Raw genomic sequence first — 19512 nt, 5'->3', positions numbered from 1 at the left:
CAGTCTCCTGCCTTGTCTTACAAATGACTAAAGGTCTCCTTCCTGAGTCCCTAAGGGTATTGCTCATTCCCACCAGTTGAATCCCTAGCAATGGTTGCTAGGGAGGTTCTACCTTTCCAGCCCCTCCCACCCCCCCCCCCCCTAACTATGTTTGGATGGTGAAGCCACTTCTGGGGCAGGCCTGGCTCTTCCAATCAGGGGAGGGGAAAGGGGTACAGGGGGAGGCGGATGCTGGCCATTGTGGTTTTTGGCTCCATGTGGTTTTACCTGCCGGACTCTGGGGCGTCCACATGAATAAAGATTTGTATTGCAACCACCATGAACTTGGTTCCTGGATTATCTCTCCCTCCCATGACACTAGCCCAACAAAAATGGTCACACTGACCATTACAAAATTAGACTGAGGGGCCAGGCAGTGGCACACCTGGTTAAGTGCACACATTACAGTGTGCAAGGATCCAGGTTCAAGCTCCCGGTCCCCACCTGCAGGGGGGAAGCTCTGTGAGTGGTGAAGCAGGGCTGCAGGTGTCTCTTCCTTTCTCTCTCCCTCCTTTTCTGTCTCCCACTGCCCTCTTAATTTCTGTCTCTATCCAATAGTAAAAAAAAAAAAAAATAGAGAATGATAAAGGGAAAGACAATGGATCTTGAATCTGTAAACCTAACTCTTGAGAGATCTGACTTTTTTTTCTTTCTCTTTTTCTCTCCTTCTATTTTGGAATATTGAATGAGAAATAATCTGTGTCTTTAAGGACCATCAGTTGCTTTATATCACACTCATGAAAGAGTAAAAGAATGCTGTCTAGAGGTATATAATCCAGAAAATCACTGGATTTTCACCAGTAGATGGCAGAAGGACAGAAGGAGGGATCTGCCCCAAAGGTTCTCTTCTGGGAGAGACTCGCAGGGAGCTGTAGCAGTTGAAGATGGTGGCAGGAACTTCCTGCACAAGACTGTGGAGTCAGAGGAGAAGGGTCAAGGGAGCCCTGAGTAGGCTGTGCTTGTTCAATACACAGTAATGTGATTTCCTTTTAGATACGTCTGGCCATTTTGCTCTTCTCGTAAGCCGTATGCAGCTCCGTTTCTTTGACTGCAAACTGTAGTGAATTAGAAATCAAAGGAAGAAGGTCTCATATCTTTGCAACAAGTGAGAGCCATGGAGGATGAGTGGACGCATCCCACCTGAACCTCCACTGGGTACAGCGTCTGGCTGAATAGTGACAGGTGACAACTAGATCTCAGTAGCAAGTGAGGTGTGAAACTAAGCTCTTATAACACACGCAGCATTGAAAACTTGTGGCACTGCAATTAAATCTAATGAAAATACCATCATAAAGACGAGTGCCCTGAATAAATAAAGTTATTAGATGAAGTGTGAAACACATGGTCTCCTTAACTCTCCAAATTCTGAATTAGCCTCAGCTGCCCCCTTGTCCTCACAGCACGGCACCCCGTCACCCCTTTAGCAGGCATGGGCAGCCTCTCGTCTGTGAAGCAGGTTCCAGCACAGTGGTCCCCTAGCCAGGAACCCCTGTTGGTATTCTTTGTGTTGGTTTGGTCCCCTTCCCCCTACCTCTGAGAGATTTGGTTTGGCCCCTGCTAGTTTGGCGCCCCTCTTTCTCCCTGCCCCCTACGCTAAGGAGGTCCAGAGTCCCAACAGCAGCCGCTGGAGGAGAATGATGGGGAAGCACATGGTGTGGTGATTCACACGCTTGTGAATAAAGATTAAACTACAGCTTCTCAGCCCAGCCGTGTGTCGCCGAGTCTCTGTTCACTGCCACGAAGCTAGCCCGGCCTGCTGGCACCCCCGAACGTTAACAACAAATGGTGCCCACATGGACCTGACCTGCGCATCTCTCAGATAAGTGAAGACAATTTGGCTACCTATGCACTATGGCCTTCTCTTCTGCTTGTGAAGAGATCTCCAAAGGCCTCTGCCCTTTCTTCACAAGACTGTTTCGCTGTTTCTGGAACATTTATCTCTGGACCACTCTGTGGTTTCCACCCAGCGCCAGCCCGCAAGAGCCCAACGCCAGCCCGCATGAGCCGGCTTTCCGCCACGTGGCGCCGGACATTGGGTGTGGGCTCCCTCCACGCTGCTCCGCCGCTGGGAGCAGGGCAGCAGACATGGCAGCCCATCATGGCTGCCACCCCAGGGCACCTAGGTGCATGCTTTCTGCATGGCTGGCCCTCCCACCCTCCTGCTATGAAGTCTGGGCAGATCCCGGACCACCCGGAGACCGCGGGCTCCCTGCCGAAACTGGGCCCCCTGGCCGAGATCTCCAGCTTGGCTCTGAAGGCAGACTAGCTAGAATACACAGAGATTCGTGCAGAGATCACAATCTACAATTCCTAAAGCTGAAGTTGCCCAAGAGGCCACCGCTGGACAACGCACTCCCCGAACGGCTAAGACAGTACCGATCTGAATTCGTGTTTGAAATGACATGTCTTCGTAACAAAAGTTTCTCTCCTTGTGTATTGAAGACCATGTGTATGAGTGTGTTTAAAGTTTGGTAACATTAACTTTAAGGTTAAAAATGTAACTTTAAGGCTATATTCTTACCAGACAAAGTTAAATGAAAAAGGTTTTCAACGTAATTCTCATAAAGATAAAATTAACTTACATTTAAAGTTTGAGGTAAAAGTTAGTTAACAATCAATATATTTTAACTAAGTTGGTCTAAAAAAAAACTGTGCACACCTAGGGTGTGTCTCCATCTTAAATGGGTGTAACAAAAGGTTAAAAAGACGTTGTTGATATATAAAAGTCTCAAATTCCTTCTCAATTAGAAATGTTAGATTGCGCTATGGTTATGCTAATAATTCTCATGCCTGAGGCTTTTTTCTTTTTATGGTTCATGTTTGCCTTTCCACATTTTATTGTTTGAACTTTAAATAGCCTTGGAATCGTGCTGGAAGGGACTTCCAATTGTAATAGAGTTATCAATTGTGGTAAACTTCTAACCTGCTACAAGTTTTGTTTCATAAGTAAGTAAATTTCAGCTGTCAAGTCCTCTACAGAAAAGCAGAATTCCAATAGCTGACATTCCCCATCGAGACAGACGTACAACAATTCACCCCCTTGGCAATTCTTCGGTGGACATCTGCTTTGGACTCGCACTTCTATCGGACTCACTGGTACACCTCGGATACTTTGCACAAAACTACCAGCTTCCCTTTATGCTGCTGGGTTTCTCAAAGACTGACTCTAGCCAGCTGCCTTGAGACTCTAGGCCTCACCCTCCCCCCCATGCTAGAAAATTCCTGTCGAGGCAAGTAACGCCCCCCAGAGGCAAAAGAAGCCCCCAGAGGCAGGAAATGTTTTTGTTTTTTTTTTTAGCTGATAAAGTTTTGCCCACAGAGGCAAAAACGCCTCCCTCAGGCCTTCCCTTGGCAGCACACTGGTTCTTGTTACTCACTTATATGTTTCTCCATGTTTGTGCCAGTTTCTTTTTTAAAAAATGCCTGTACGATATAGGTTTCTGTTCACCCCACACCCCTGATACTGTGGTCATTTAGTTAAAAAAAAAAAAAGAAAAGAAAGAAAAATATGTTGGTATTCTTCGTGTTGGTTTGGTCCCATTCCCCCTACCTCTGAGAGATTTGGTTTGGCCTATTCTAGTTTGGTGCCCCTCTTTCTCCCCGCCCCCTATGCTAAGGAGGTCCAGAGTCCCAGCAGCAGTCGCGGGAGGAGAATGATGGGGAAGCACATGGTGTGGTGATTTGCCTGCTCGTGAATAAAGATTAAACTGCAGCTTCTCAGCCCAGCCTTGTGTCCCCAAGTCTCTGTTTACTGCCGCGAAGCTAGCCTGGCCTGCTGGTGCCCCTGAACCTTAACAACAAACCCCAGCAAAAAACCGCAGGCACTTACTTCGGCAAGACGAGGACTTGCACGAGGAAGATGCAGAAGAAGATGAGGCAAGCACAGGTCACATAGTACTTGAATGCTGGCAGTGCTGTGGCTCGGTACTAAGGGGGAGAAAGAAAAAAAAAACAAGAAGGTGAGTGTCAGCTCTCTAAGGCAGGGACCCAGCAGCTGAAACTGCACCGAGGCCTGACATCAGGCACATGCACTGCAGGTTGTGGGCGAGGAAATGACTTAGGGCAAAGACTGTTCTGTGAGTGTCTCTCCCTCCCAGTGAGTTGTGAGAGAACAGCTTTGATCCAGGGAGAAGCCTTTCCACTTTCTGCACCCATAGTGAGCCTGGGTCCATGGTCGCACATTTCCTGATGTTCCTGTACCACAGTTAAAACATATCCTCACTACATGCTCTTCTTCTGCAAGTCTCATAAAGACACCTGCTATCCAGACCCTTGGGGTTAACCCCCGAGGTTTAAAAGCTAATGCTATTTGGCAAATTGATGTCACCCACATACCAAACTTTGGCAGACAAAAATATGTGTTTGTCTCAATTGATACCTGTTGGATAGTATGCTGGCTCCCCCTGGCTTCTGCTTAACCATATGCCTATATAGGGATAGATTTAATCCCATTCAAAGCTTTGGTCTATTTACATAAATCACTTTTACATAAAGCACTGCCTCCAGGGCATTGGTGGTTCAGTGATAGGATTCTCGCCTGCTCTGCCCCCTCCTTATCACACTCTGACTTTCACCAGTCACTTTTCTCTCCACCCTCTCTATATCACATCCTGTTTCCACCCTACTTGGAGAGTATAAAAACAGCTGCTCTTCTGATTAAAGACTTGGAAATTGCTTTCCAGCTCCGAGAGTTCCAGAGTGTATCTCCTGCGAAGTTAGTGCGGCACGAGTTCCTGATCCCTCTCCCACACAGCAGCCTAGATAGGCTCCAGTTGAGTTCTCTCCAACCCAGAGAGCACTAGCTCGGGAAGAAGTACCCTCAGGCTATCCCGGCAGATACCTTTTCTAAATTTATGTGGGCTACAGCTCAGACAGGAGAAAGTGCTAAAAAGCTTAAAAGCCATATGCTTTCCTGTTTTGCTGTGATGGGTGTACCTCTTCAACTGAAAACTGACCATGGACCGGCGTTTACCAGCAAACAATTTAAAGATTTTTGTTCCCTCTGGAACATTACTCATACCACAGGCATTCCCTATAATCCACAGGGACAAGGCATTGTTGAGAGGACCCATCAAACCCTTAAGGCTCAACTAAATAAAATTAAAGGAGGAATGTACCCCCCGAATATCCAGCTAGCAAAAGCCTTAACTACGTTAAATCTCTTTAATATTTACAATAACTCGGACCTACCTCCTATCATTCTTCACTGGCAAACACCATCTACTCTCCCATCTATTTAGGTCAAATGGAGAGACCCATTCGATAAAATTTGGAAAGGGCCTAACCCATTATTGACCATGGGAGGGGGTTTTGCATGCATTTTCCCTCAAAATTTCTCTAAACCTGTCTGGGTTCCTGCTCGCCATGTCCGACAATACCCGCAGGATGGTGCTGTTATCCCTGAAGAACAAGAAATACTACAAGAGGACCAGATGCAGGATACATCCCAGGACCCGTAATACGACATGGCAGTACCTACAAAATCTGGCTCACAGAGACCTCTCTCCTACCCCTTCCCTGAATGGCTTATGTTATAACTAGCCAGTTGTTTTTGTGAGTGAGTGTGTTGAATGACAAAAAAATTTTTTTTTTGCATGACCCATCTGCTCGGAGTACTCTAAAAGGTAATTGGCTTTATATAAAAATGCTGGATGCAGCCAAAGTTTCTGGAGACGTCCAGAAACATTCCCAAATTTTTGTTTTTCTCCCTCTTTTGATTTTTATATATAGTTTTGGTACATATGTAAGTGTTTAGTCTTAAACTGTGTGACTAATGACGAATATAAATTTGTTTTTAAAAATAATGTTTTTATAACAAAAGTTCTTTTTTCCTCCAGTGTGTTATAACTAAATGTTTATGGGTATGTTTCAAGTTTGGTAACACTAACTTAACGGTCAAAAGTGTAACCCTACAGCTACACTATTACCAGACAAGGTAAGAATTAATTTATTAAGGTAACTAACTATTTAGGTAAAAGTCTAAATGTTTAACGTGACTATACATTCCCAAAACTAAAATATATAAATTTTTATACAGGACACCTTTGAAGGGCCCCCAAAGGTGCCCTGTAAACTATCTTGTGGAAATTAATCCACAACAGATCTGGCATCAATCTGGCACTGTAAACGTTAAAATCATTGTCACGAATATGCGTTAACTCTCTAAGCAATTTGAGTCTGTTTAAAATACACATTTTAGCTAAAGTTGGTCTCAAGATCCTGCGGTAGAGACTGCTACAGGAGGTCACATTAGATGACCTTTAAATAAAATCATAAAGAGATTTTAAACCAATTATAATCATTGAGGTATCAACTATAACAAACCTATAACTTGTTACAAATTCAAATTAACCACGAGAAGCAGATTGTTTGTGTTTCTTCCACATGATCCTGGAAAAACCATCTGAACCCCTGCACACCCTGACATCACACACTAGAGGGCACGACTACAGTGACACACCCCCCAAAACCCTAGATGTCACTTAATGCGATCTGAAGAACCTGATACACAAGACTCCAAGGATGGAACTTTCTTAACGCCTGCTTGCCGTTCCTGCTTCTGATCTGCCTGTCACGTGTTGGTGGTTCCAGCTGGCTATCTACAGAAAAGCAGAATTCCAGCAGCTGACCTCCCTCATGCAGCATCTCATCCCCTACCAATTCTTCCCCTAGCCATCTACTTTGGACTGAGACTTGTATCGGACTTTCTGACATACCCTATAGACATTTTACACAATTTTAAAACAGCTTATTTCCCTTCATCCTGCTGGTTTTTTATAGACTGATCCTGAGTAATTAATAGACTTTACATACTGTTGCCTTGAGGACTATACAATGCCAAATAGCCCCTTGTTTGGTGCCATCCCACCTCCCCCTCATTATGTACTCTTGCCCCTTCCCCCCCCCCCCCCAAGCAGGGAATGTTCCTTTACACACCAATCCTTCCCTTCATTTCACACTGGCTTTTACTACTCCCCTACTTGTCCCTTCCTGTTTTGTTATATCATTTAGGTTTATGCCCAAAAGGTTTCTGCTCCATGATAGTCTTTTACAGACTTTGAACCATCTTATGCTATTACTAGATAGAAAGAAAAGATGTAGAGATATTGTGAAGAGATGGTTGAGCAGGCTGCGCTTAAACCTATGAGATGAGTCCTTCCAGGTAAGTCTCTCTCTAAAGAGGGGTTGAGCACAGGAGGACGCATAAATCTCACAAGGTTGGCAGCCATTTAAGCCTTCCCTCCTCTACAGAAAGTCCTACATCTTACCACCTGAGCATGGCATTCCTTAAAAACATTTAAGCCTGCTCCATTCCATTTTTCTTTAATGTGTCCATTTAGATATAAACGGATAGGAGGAGATGTTGCTGAGGAATTATTCTGATGCAGTCTCTGCCCCCAGGTCTTACCATGCCCCGCAAATTCCTAGCAGTGCCCCCTTCAACCAATCCTGGCCCCACACATCACCCCTGGTTGTCGCCCAATAAAAAGCCCCCTCAACCCCCTCTCTCTCTCTCTGGGCTCTCAGCTCCCCCTCTCTCAGATCTCGCTCCCTTCTCTCGCCCCATGGTCAGGTAGTGGGGACAGCCATTGTCGGCTGACTCCACGTGGCCTGAGCCACCCCCCCCCCCATCCTATAATAAAGATTTATGTACCCCTTTGCTCCGGACGTCAACTCTCTTCTCCATGGTGCAGCCTGACAGCTACAACAACATGAGCGAAGGGGGGGGGGGTCAGTATCTTTTCATGTGCTAATATTTTACTTTGGAACAGTCCTGAGGAAATGCAGTTTCATGGTCTTCTTAGCATTTGGTTTTGTAGTATTGTGTTACAGCACCTGACACGTTGTTTATGAGAGCACAAGACAAGCGAGAGTAGAACACAGCTCAGCACTGGCCTACGGCAGTGCTGGGGGTTGAACCTGGGACCCCGGTCCTGCAAGTCCTGTGCTCTAACCCTCTGAACGATCTTCCTGGATTTATTTTTCTGCCCGTCCAGCACGATCAGCTGGGGCCACTTGGTTTCCTTTAGCATTCAGGACTGTAAACTCAGCTGCACAGCTGCCCACTGGGAGCCCCTGTCCTGAACTAGGAAGCAAGGAAGCCAAAGGGTGACACTGATTTGCTGCAGTCCTTACGGTGTATGTCTCCCCCCACCCCCATGCTCCAAGAAATCTAACTCATTTCATCCTACCATAAAAAAAGTGAGGAAGGAGTGGTCTGGGAGGTGGCACAGTGGATAAAGCATTGGACTCTCGGGCAGGAGGTCCTGAGTTTGATCCCCAGCAGCACATGTACCAGGTGTCTGTCTGTTTCTTGTTCTCTTCTCCTATCTTTCTCATTAATAAGTTAAGAAAAAAAAGTGGGGAAGGATATGGACAGAATATTCACCAAAGAAGAGATCCAAGGGCCAAGAGACATAGGAAAAAATGCTCCTAGTCAATAATTCATTCTGCTCTGTATCTTAAACTCTTTTTCAGCCACCAGGTTCCAGATGTTACCAAGATGCCGACCTGACTTCCTGGACTCCACCCATGTGTCCTGGAGCCCCGCCTCCCCAGAGCCCCACCCCATTAGGGAAAGATAGAGATAGGTTGGGGGTATGTATGGATTGAACTGCCAATGCCCATGTTCAGAGGAGATGCAATTACAGAAGCCAGACCTCCCACCTTCTGCTCCCCATAATAGTACTCGGTCCATACTTCCCAGAGAACAGGGAAGCATTCAAGGGAGGGAATGGGATATGGAGCTCTGGTGGTGGGAACTGTGTGGAACTCTACCTCTCTTATCCTCTGATCTTGTCAATATTTCCATTTTATAAATAAAAATTAAAAAAGAAAAAAGAAAAAAAAAGGAGAAATGCTTCAAGTCATTGACTGTCAGAAAAATGTAAAGACGGGAGTCGGGCAGTAGCACAGTGGGTTAAGCGCACATGGCACAAAGTGCAAGGACAGGCATAAGGATCCCAGTTTGAGCCCCCTGCTCCCCACCTGCAGGGGAGGCTCTTTATAGGCAGTGAGGCAGGTCTGCAGGTGTCTGTCTTTCTCTCCCCCTCTCTGTCTTCCCCATCTCTCTCCATTTCTCTCTGTCTTATCTAACAATGATGACATCAACAACAACAATAAAGACAACAACAATGAAAAACCACAAGGGCAACAAAAAGGGAAAATAAATAAATATTTTAAAAAACTTAACAACAAAAAAAGAAAAATGTAAAGACAACACTGGATACCACTTCACCCCTGTGAAAATGTCAGACATCAGAAAGGACAGTGAGAACACATGCTGGAGAGTCTGTGAGGGCAAAGGACCCTCCCGCAGGGCTGGTGGGAATGAAACTTGGTCCAAACTCACTGTCTTGTCTGCTTGTCTGAAGAGCTGTTTGGGAAAACTCAGTGATTTCTCAAAGGTACTTGCTTTCTGCAAACAAATACTGCAGATGTCAGTAAATGCTAGGTTTTAAAGTGCTGACTGCTAAAAGGAAAACAGAGGACCTCGTGGGGGCTGTATTGTTATGTGGAAAACTGAGAAATGGTATGCATGTACAAACTATTGTATTTACTGTTGAACGTCAAACATTATCCCCCACATAAAGAGAAAAAATAAAAAATAAATAAATAAAACACTGGCTGCTTTCTGTTCACTATAACATCCAGGGGTGAGATTTGGGAGCTAGTAGCCTGGCTAATTCACATGCTGATGAAGACACTCTATTAGCAAATTGCAAATGTGATTATGTTTTCAGTTTCCAGCCACAGGCTTCTCTTCCCCCTTCTTTTGGGCTTCCTGTTCAGATAGGAGTTGAACTTTCTTTGTGGTGTTAATACAACTAATGGACTTCGGTCAGGAGGAGAGGAATTGACTGTTTAATAAGTGCCCGCCATTAACTGTTACATTCATGCAAGGATAATGTAGTTGATAATAATAATAAACAACAATGGCAAACACCAGTTTGGTAAACCCACTGCTGTCAATGTGTTGACTTAGAGGTGACATTTCACCATCTTGACCATAAGACGAAGCCAACTGTGGGTCTAACTATAAAGAAAAACCCAAAAGTGATGGATCTGTGAAGGAATTCTAATAGCTCACTCAGTAGGCATAAACAAATGACTTGAATTTTCTTGACAGAACTGTGGTATCAGTACGGTAACTGTTGATATTAATATGAGCAACTTTTTTGCTCACAGGCGACGGATATGGAAGGAATATAGAAATCACCTTGACTTGTTCCTTTTCTAGATGAACAAGAACCAGGAGTCAGAAAGATGACTCACTAGGTAAGGCTCAAGCATTCACATGTGAGCAGCACAGATTTGGGCTCAGGCAGGCACCACATGCGGAGCGACACAACACCTTGAGAAGTTCGCTGGTGCTGTGATCTGTTAAACAAGATGAAGTCAACTTCCTCACCTCCTCTTAGATGGAGCTGGAAGGAATCATGTGAAGTGAGATCAGCCAGAAAGAGAAAGATCTTACTCATGGGCAGAAGTGGAGGGGCCAAATGGTGGTGCACCTGGTTAAGTACACATGCTACAAAGCACAAGGACCCAGGTTCGATTCCCTGGTCCCCACTTGGAGGTGGTGAAGCAGGGCTATAGGTGTCTCTTCCGCTATCTTTCCATCCCCTTTCAATTTTTCTCTGCCTCTATCAAATAAATAATATCAGAAAGGGGCAGATACAAAGTGGAGCTTAGACTGGATTTGGTGTATTGCACCGAAGCAAAGGCCTCTGGGTGGGGGTGGGGGATGGGGGGGTAGGGTTGCAGGTCCTGGTGCTGATGGTGGAAGAGTGTTTAGCTCGTTTTTCAAACTGGGTAATTTTACACAGGTACCAACAAGTACATTTATTGTAGACCATTAATCCCTCCAATAGTAATAATAATAATAATAATGAAAACTAATGGTGAAACCACACATGAGCAGAGCCCTGGTTCCACAAAACCAAAACTGAAACCAAATCAAAAACACCCAATCAACAACAGCAAAGACCAGATCAAAACTGCAAATGAAATAAAGCTACACTAAGAATGGCTATTTTGCTGCGGAAATCACTTTCTTGTAGCAAATTTTTGTCAAGCTCACTATGAAAAACAAACCCCACTAAATGTCTGTTTATCAGTTAGTGCCTGCGACAGCTTTGCACTTGGGAGCTCAGGGCTTCTCTTCCTTCCAAGCAGGTGTTGAGCGAAGATCTCACATTTCTGTCAAAAGGTTAAAAGGATTGGTGGAAAAGCACAGTAAATGGCTCAAGGAGGATTTTGTTTGCTTTCCAAAACCCGGTCCAAGAGGAATTTCCATGGAGAAGCCATATATGGACTCAAGTCCCTTCCCCTATGCAGGTCTCAGCCCAGGCACAGACGCCATGAAAACCACTTGGGAATTGCTACTAACCAAAGGCAGAAATGTTGTAACAGGAAATAAGGTAAAATGATACATGGATGGAACAAACACAGAACATTCCAGAAAGAGTCCGATTTGATTAGGAGTTTAAACGTCATGTTTGACTAGCAGAAGTACAATGTCATGGGGGAATTTTAGAATAAACCAGAATTTCAGTGAGATGATTGATTTGGGAGGAAAATAAGCTTACTTCTTTTTCTAGCACTTTGTTGTAGAAAAGCAGTGTGATTCTCTGGATGTCTTCAGACTTGAGCCATTGCCTAGAAAGAGAAAGAACAGACAGACAGACCATGAGCAAGTTCCCAGACAAACATCTAGAATGATTATTTTATTAAGTGATGTTATCTTCAGAGATACATTTAGAGACTCAATTTAAAAAAAAAAAAAAGGAACAAAGGCAAAAATAAAGATAAGATAAAGACATCCTACAGAGTGAGAGAAATCTCCATAAATCAGAGAGAGGAGAAATAAATACATCAGGCAGAATAACTTTTTAAAAATGGACTCACATTCTACTCTCTTGTTATTAACGATATATAATTCTCTTTATTTACTGGGTAGAGACAGCCAGAAATTGCAAAGAAGTGGGGAGACAGAGAGGGAGAGAGACAGAGCGGCACCTGCAGCCCTGCTTCACACTTGTGAAGCTTCTTCCTGGCAGGTGGGGACCGAGAGCTCCAACCCAGGTCCTTGCACATTGTAACTTATGCGCTCAACCAGCTGGGCTAACACCCAGCCTCCTACTTTCTTTATTGCAAAATCATCCAAAATTGAATCTGTGAAACAAAATCTTCATGGTGTCTAGTGACTGAACATGGGGTCTAGACATAGGTGACTGTATCTTCAAACATAACATTTGTATTTAATTAGTCTAATTCGTTTTTTAATTAATCTTCATGCATAACACTTCCCTTCTTGGGAACTCAATATTCCAAGCCAACTGTCATGCCGGATTTACGCTCCTGCAAATTCAACTTAAACAAACAGGGAAATACACCATCCAAGGAATTCAAGGACTTGAATAAGTGTCCTGGTGCTTCATTAAATCACCGGACAGTCACATCTCGCAGGTTTGCAAGTGTAAGAGGGGACTCAGTGTGTCTGAGTTACAGCAAATGACAGAATAGCAGAACCACACAGAAGGCTGCGAGTTCTGGGGAAGAGGATATGGCCTTTCTTTTTTTGTGAAATTTATTTTATTTTATTTATTTTTTAAATTATTTATTTACCAGAGCAGCTCTGGTTTACGGTGGTGCGGGGGATTGAACCTGGGACTTTGGCACCTCATACATAACCATTATGCTATCTACCCCTGCCGTTTTTAATTTACTTACTTCTACTGGAATGCATCTTACCGGGGTAAGGTGGTCTGATAACCCCACCTCCCGGAGGCCCCATCTTTCCCCATCTGAACCTCTTGGAAGCTGATGCTTCTGGCTTGCTCTCCTTGTGCAGAGAAATTGACCTGTTTTCTTCCCTTCGCCCCTCGGATGCAGCGTTAGGTCAAAATTCCCGAAACTCTGCCCTGGGCTCGCACTCCTGCAGGGGCCTGAGACACCTGAGAGGGCTGTGTGGGGAAATCCGTCTTAAGTGACCCATCACCACCACAGAACGCAGGTGACCACACAATTCTTCTCCTTCTCCTCCTTTTTATTTATTTATTTATTTACTTTTACTTTTTTTTAATTGCCAACAGGGTTATTAGAGCTTGCTGCCAACACTACAAATCTACTGCTCTCAGAAGTATTTTCCCTTCTTTTTTTCCTTCCTTCCTTCCTTCCTTCCTTGCTTCCTCCCTTCCTCCTCATTCTCTCTCTCCTCTCACCCTCTTTCTTTCTTTTTTTTTCTTTCTCTTGGATAGGACATCGAGAAATTGAGAGGGGAGAGGGAGATAGGGAGAGAGACAGAGATACTTGCAGCCCTGCTTCACCACTCGCAAACTTTCCCCTTGCAGGTGGGGATGGGGGGGCTGGAACCCTGGTCCTTGTGCATTGTAACATGTGCTCAACCATGTGCACCACCACCTGCCCCTTTTATTTTTGAGATATGGGTCTACCATCTTATCAGCTTGCTGGCACCTGGTGAAATCTATTTGTCTCACCCCAACTCTCAGCTCTCAGGGCCTTCTGACTAGGCAGAAATGTGAGCCTTCTGTTCATAAGTCTCACCACCTGACCTCTTCTCGTTCTGGTAGCTTTCTCCAAGTTTTTTTTTTAATTAATTAATTTATTTTCCCTTTTGTTGCCCTTTTATTTGTTGTTGTTGTTATTGACGTTGTCATTGTTAGATAGGACAGAGAGAAATGGAGAGAGGAGGGGAAGACAGAGAGGGGGAGAGAAAGAGAGACACCTGCAGACCCGCTTCACCGCCTGTGAGGCGACCCCACTGCAGATGGGGAGCAGGGCTCGAACCGGGATCCTTATGCCGGTCCTTGCGCTTCGCACTACATGCACTTAACCCGCTGTGCTACTGCCCGACTCCCTCTCCAAGTTTTAGTTCAGGCATCACATGGCACAAAGACCTGGGGACTCTTCAGTGCACAGCACACACCTGTCCTCTGTGCTACCTCTAGGCATCGCCTCTTGGGAAGAGCTTTCTGTCCCTCACTTTAAGAAGTGATATGGCAACTCAGTATGTCTGATAAAAAGCAAACGCTACGTCCCCCAGCTTTTAAACAGCTGCTTGTATTCACAGGATGAATCCTGGCCAATCTGCATATAAACCACTGTTTTATGTTAATAGTAGAAAACAACTGATCGCAGTAAGAGCCCCTCTTGAAATTCAAAGATGAGAAGATACTCCCCAAGAACAAGGGGAGTTAATGAGGAGGGCACAGCCAAGTGGAATGGCAGCACATTAAAAGCTACGTGCAGGCTATCTCCCATTGGAATGTTTCCCTTGGGATTTCTGACTGTGACGTGACATCTTTCCCTGTTTGATGTCTGAGATGTCTTGAGGAAATTAACAACGAAATGCATTTGCTCCAACATTGAATCCTGCTGCCAATGAGTCAAGGTCAGCAGGGCACAAAGGGGTCAGCCAGGCATGAGAATTGTGGTAGGAAGCCACACAATTTGAGAGGAACCTTGACGGGAATGAAGCAGAGGCAAAGATTCCATCTGCAAATGAGTCCTTGAGTGGGAACATCCGAAAAGGCGGGCACTTGAGAGATATTAAGGTGGCTTCCGGAGTGATTCTATTTTATTTTTTGTGATACTTATTAGTGATTTACAAGGTTATAAGACAAGAGTGGTAGGATTTCATTCCATCCCCACCACCCAAGTTCTGTGTCCTCATATGTGCCAAGAGTAACCATCATAGTTCTTCCAATATCATAGTTATTGGTTGACCATATCTATATATATATGTTTTTTTTTCTTTTTTTCAAGTTCATGTCTTTCCATTCTCTTTATTACACTTACAAATGAAATCACCCTATAGTTGTCCTTTCTTTTTCTTCTTTCTTCTCTGATAAGAGAAGCAGTGCTTGACTTCCTCCAGGGTTCTCCGGAATCTCTTCCCTCTCAGTGATGGTGTAAAGACAAAGTTACCACATCACGAAAGTTCCAGATCCCAGTGGAACTAGTGTTCCAAGCCCTCCAGTCATCTTTCCTTGACATTTATCATCTTCTGGAAGTATGAACCATTTTTTCTTTATCATCTTTATTTATTGGCTAGAGACAGCCAGAAATTGAGAAGGAGGGGGGAGATAGAGAGGGAGAGAGACAGAGAGACACCTGCAGCCCTGCTTTACCACTCGCAAAATTATCCCCCTACAGGTGGGGACGGGGGCCCGAACCCGGGTCCTTGAGCACTGTAACATGTGCGCTCAACCAGGTGCACCACCGCTCAGCTCCATGAACCAAAATTCTGGATTCTGTAACCGCTTCTCAGCTGGACATGGATGATGACTGGTCAATTCATACTCCCAGGCAAGACTGATTTTATATGGTTGTTTTTCTGTATTTTTACTGTTACTGTTATACTAACTGTAAAGGAACAAGCTGTTTTTTTTTCTTCTGATGTCATCTTTGAGAGGGGGGTGGGGAAACAGAGAGGAGAAAGACAGAGAGACACCTGCAGCCCCGCTTCACCACTTGTGAAACTTTCCCCCTGTAGGTGGGGACTGGGGGCTTGAACCTGGTTCTTTGAGCACTGTAATGTGAACGCTTAACCACTGCCTGGCCCCATAAATGAGTTATTTTAAAAACATACTTTGCTTTGTCAGGAGTATTAAAGAGTTTTGTTGTTTTTGTTTGAGATTCTTTTGGAAAATATGACATTTTCAAATAATAGGGCTTGAAACAAGAGATGAATGATCATTTAAAAGTACTTACTTCTGTGCATTAATTCCATCAATTGCTTGGATCATTCTTTCATTCAATTCTTCTTCAAACCTTTTCTTTTGTGACTTAGTTCTGCATGTAAAAGGAAATGTTGAGGGTAAGAATACTACTACTACTAAACTAAGTACTAAGTCTATTTTCCATGATGCCAAAAAACTGTTTACAATATATTAGTAGAGTAAAATTGGGGAAAAGGTAATATTAGTGTATGATATTTTTTAAACTTAATGAACTAGAATTTTTGTGTCATAAAATCTCCTTACAGTTTTCTTAGAGTGAAATAAATAATAAAATAAAAATAAAAATAATAAAAATGAAAAACTAGATAATAAAAAGCAACATGAAGTTATGTGTTTGTTGTTTTAAATGAAGAAGCATTCTCTCTTAAGATTAATACTGGTGTGTGACATGTATTAGAACTTATTTGATGACAGAAAACATTGACTTCAGGAATTTCCCTGCAAACATTTGGTTTAGTTGACAAAATAGTCACTCCTTGTTCCTATTTTTTTTTCTTGGTCAGTTTTACAAAATTTGCATCACTTCAGACTTATTTTAGTTACATCAAAGCTTAGTTGTGTGTATTTACATATTTTGAGAGTTTGAAAGAACTATTTACAGAAAACCTCACCTCTATTTTTACCCCACTTGAACTTAGGAGCAAACATACTTCAACCATTAATAAAAGAAGCTTTGTAAAAAAAATTATTTCAAAATAACCATGAGTTCTCCAGAGTTAGATTGACAGGAAGCAAGAGAAGAATGCAAATGAATAAATGTAAAAGCAAAATAATATCTGTTGTTGAGAGTTAGGAATCTATTGCAAAGTGTAGAATGGCAGAATCCTACCACACTTGCCTGTGACCAGCCTACACCTGTCGTTGTGAGTGTGACAGTCACCTAGTTCGCTGTAGAGTCAGCACCTGGCTTCTCTGTACCAGCTGTTAAAAGTACTAATGGAATACCCCTCTTTTGGTTGAATGCAGAGCTCGGGGGAATGACTCCTAGGCCCTGAACATGTGCAATACCATTGAGTGACCTCCTCAGGCCAATTTTTCATATAATATTTAGAGAGCAACAGTGTTTCAAGAGATGCACCATGTCATAAAGCCTAGATGTGGTCTGGGAATGCAATGCAATTGAATTAAGAGCAGAACTCTCTCCAAGATGCCTGGGCCCTGGGCTCCCACAGAGCAGCCATCTTGGAAGGAAATGAAAGAGGTTCTGAGTTAGGTGGTGGGCAAGACAGGAGAGCAGTCAGGAAGTTTGAATCTGGGCATAAGCCTTTACGAGATGCTTTGCTTTAATTGTGCTGCTTTTAATAGTCTCTCTTTATCTTTACCATTTTAATTATCACGTGCCTTAAGAGACAAAGCAAGGAAACACAAAGTTGAACAAAGCCACATCTTTGGTCTGGGGCACAGAGCTGAGGTTATCCAGAGAGATGGGAGGGAGTGGGTTGCCAAGGTGGAGGTTTTACTCCTGGTGCCACCTTATGCCGGAACTGAGCAGCATTCTGGTCTCTATCTCTGTCCCTCATATAAACAAATAAATCATCTTGGGGGTTGGGAAGTCCCTCTTTACAATCCAGAAAGGCAAGGTTTATCTCTGAGATTCAACACACAAAACATGCCATGCTAAAAGGCATCTTCCTTAAGGAAAATTCTTTCTCTTTTTTTTTTTTTCCTGCATATTAAGAAGAGTCATTTCCAGTAAACAACTTAAACTTCTAAACTCTTTTCCAGGTGGTGTTTTTTTCTTCCCTCTCTCCACTCTAATAACATGACATTACTGGTCTATATTTAGACGCTGAAAGCAGTTTCATAGGGCTTTTCACAAGGAGCTGCTTTTTTAGAAATGGCCTTCAAAATGACTATAATTGATGATAATTATTTCCAGAACTAAATAAAAGACAATAAGCCCTTAAAAATGATGAATAGAACATGTACCATACCTTAAGGTGCGGTTCTGAAAATTGTGCTGACCCATTGGCACATCCTGTTGGAAAGAAAGAAAGGTTATTAGTTTCGAAAAAGCACAATTTAAGGATAAAGTTGGGGTGATACTTACGCATAGTTTATCTCTTTATTTTATCATAAAGAGTATCATTTAGTTAAAAATTACCCACTGAGAGAAGAGAAGGGCTTAATTCTAAATGAGAAACAAAATTGAGTCTTAGTCTATGGTTGGAGGGGTGGCATAGTGTGCAAACTCTGGGTGGTGGCAGTATCTGTCAAGACAGGTGGATCTTATCTTAAATCTGTATCCTGGAGTGGGAAGATCGATCACCTGGGAAGGTGTCTGCTTTACTATGCACACAGCCCTGGCTTGAGTCCAGTCCCCACTCTTCTGGGGGAGGTCCAGTAACAGTGACAGAAAATAATATGATAATAATAACATTTACACTCTGAGATCAGAGCCCAAATAATGGCTGGCAGAAGGCTGGCATTCAGCAGACTGAAGATGGTATACAATCAAGTATGAATGTAGTTTGACATCAGATATTTAAAGATGCATGAAAACAAAACACAGCCACACAACCTAGTCAATCGTTGTCCCTGGACTAGGCTGTCAGAGGGGCACCATCGGTGTGCTGACACCCGTCTCGGGGAGATGTAAAAATGTTAACCGTTTGACAGGCAGTCTTGATAGGCAAGATGATCTCTATCAGGGGATTTTAAGAAAGAAATACCATCTACTTATTTCACTGCATTTCATTTCATTTCTCCAGAGCCCTGCTCAGCTCTGACTAATGGTGATGCTGCGGATTGAACCTGGGACCTTGCAGCTTCAGGCAGGAGAGTTTTTATTGCTTTGCATAACCATTGTGATATCTTCCCCACCTTTTTACTTTTATTTTTGCTGGATAGAGAGAAATTGAAAGGGAAGGTGCTACAGTTTAGAAAATTTGAATAAATCAAACATAGCCCTTTATACATCTATGATGCATGGATACTTTGTGACTGTATCTCTGCTTAGGTGAGTGAAATAGTACATATTTCATAGTACCCTTAGGAAGACTATAGATGATGCACTTCTTTGAAAAGAGCTCGGAAGATTAAAAAATATCATAAAAAAGGGAATTATACCATCAGAAGGAAGATGTCATATGTAGAGAGATTCCACAGAAAACCTTTGGTTAGTGAAGAGAAATTGGAGGGTCTCTCGTACAGAACAGTGCTGGGATTTTGGTGGGGGGGGGGCAGTGAGACAGGTCTCTCTCTCTTTTTTCTTTCATTCCTTCCTTCCTCCCTCCCTCCCTTCCCCTTTTCTCTTCCTCTCTTTCTGTTTCTGTAAACAGAGTAAGAGCTTGTTAACATGAAAGCACTCCCAATTGGAAATTTCAAGGACGAGGAGAGAAAGTAGGTTGTGGTTGTGTAGTGTACACGTGAAGTGTGCCTGCAGATAATCTTACAGAGGGGCATGAGTGCGCAAGCCTCTCTTACCTTTCAATTTCTGTCTCCATCCAGCAAAAATAAAAGTAAAAGGTGGGGAAGACAGCACAATGGTTACTCAAAGCAATAAAAACTCTCCTGCCTGAGGCTCTGAAGTCCCAGGTTCAGTCCCCAGCACCACCATCAGTCACAGCTGAGCAGGGCTCTGGAAAACGGAAATGAAATGAGTAGTTCCAATGTGCTGAGTTGCGGTTGTTTGCTGGGAAAAAACATGACCTTGGCTTGTGCCCTTATAAAGACAGTGCCACCCGGTGGTGGCATCCTTGAGGGG

General features: G+C 43.5%; 1 protein-coding gene across 5 annotated transcripts in view; it reads right to left on the bottom strand.

Moving 5' to 3' along the window:
* The window catches only part of ADCY2 (adenylate cyclase 2), a 289600-nt gene that overhangs the window by 76158 nt on the left and 193930 nt on the right, over positions 1–19512 (bottom strand). For all 5 annotated transcript variants that reach the window (XM_060191138.1, XM_060191139.1, XM_060191140.1 and 2 more), the window contains 4 exons: positions 17741–17784; positions 15778–15858; positions 11631–11700; positions 3869–3966 (listed from right to left, as the gene is read on the bottom strand). In XM_060191138.1, the coding sequence (XP_060047121.1) occupies positions 3869–3966; positions 11631–11700; positions 15778–15858; positions 17741–17784 (293 nt within the window). The remainder of the gene's footprint in view (positions 1–3868; positions 3967–11630; positions 11701–15777; positions 15859–17740; positions 17785–19512) is intronic.

Source organism: Erinaceus europaeus, chromosome 5, assembly GCF_950295315.1.
Source record: "Erinaceus europaeus chromosome 5, mEriEur2.1, whole genome shotgun sequence".
Taxonomy (NCBI): Eukaryota; Metazoa; Chordata; class Mammalia; order Eulipotyphla; family Erinaceidae; genus Erinaceus; species Erinaceus europaeus.
Note: the sequence above shows the minus strand (reverse complement) of the source record. Positions and strands in the feature narration are given on the sequence as shown.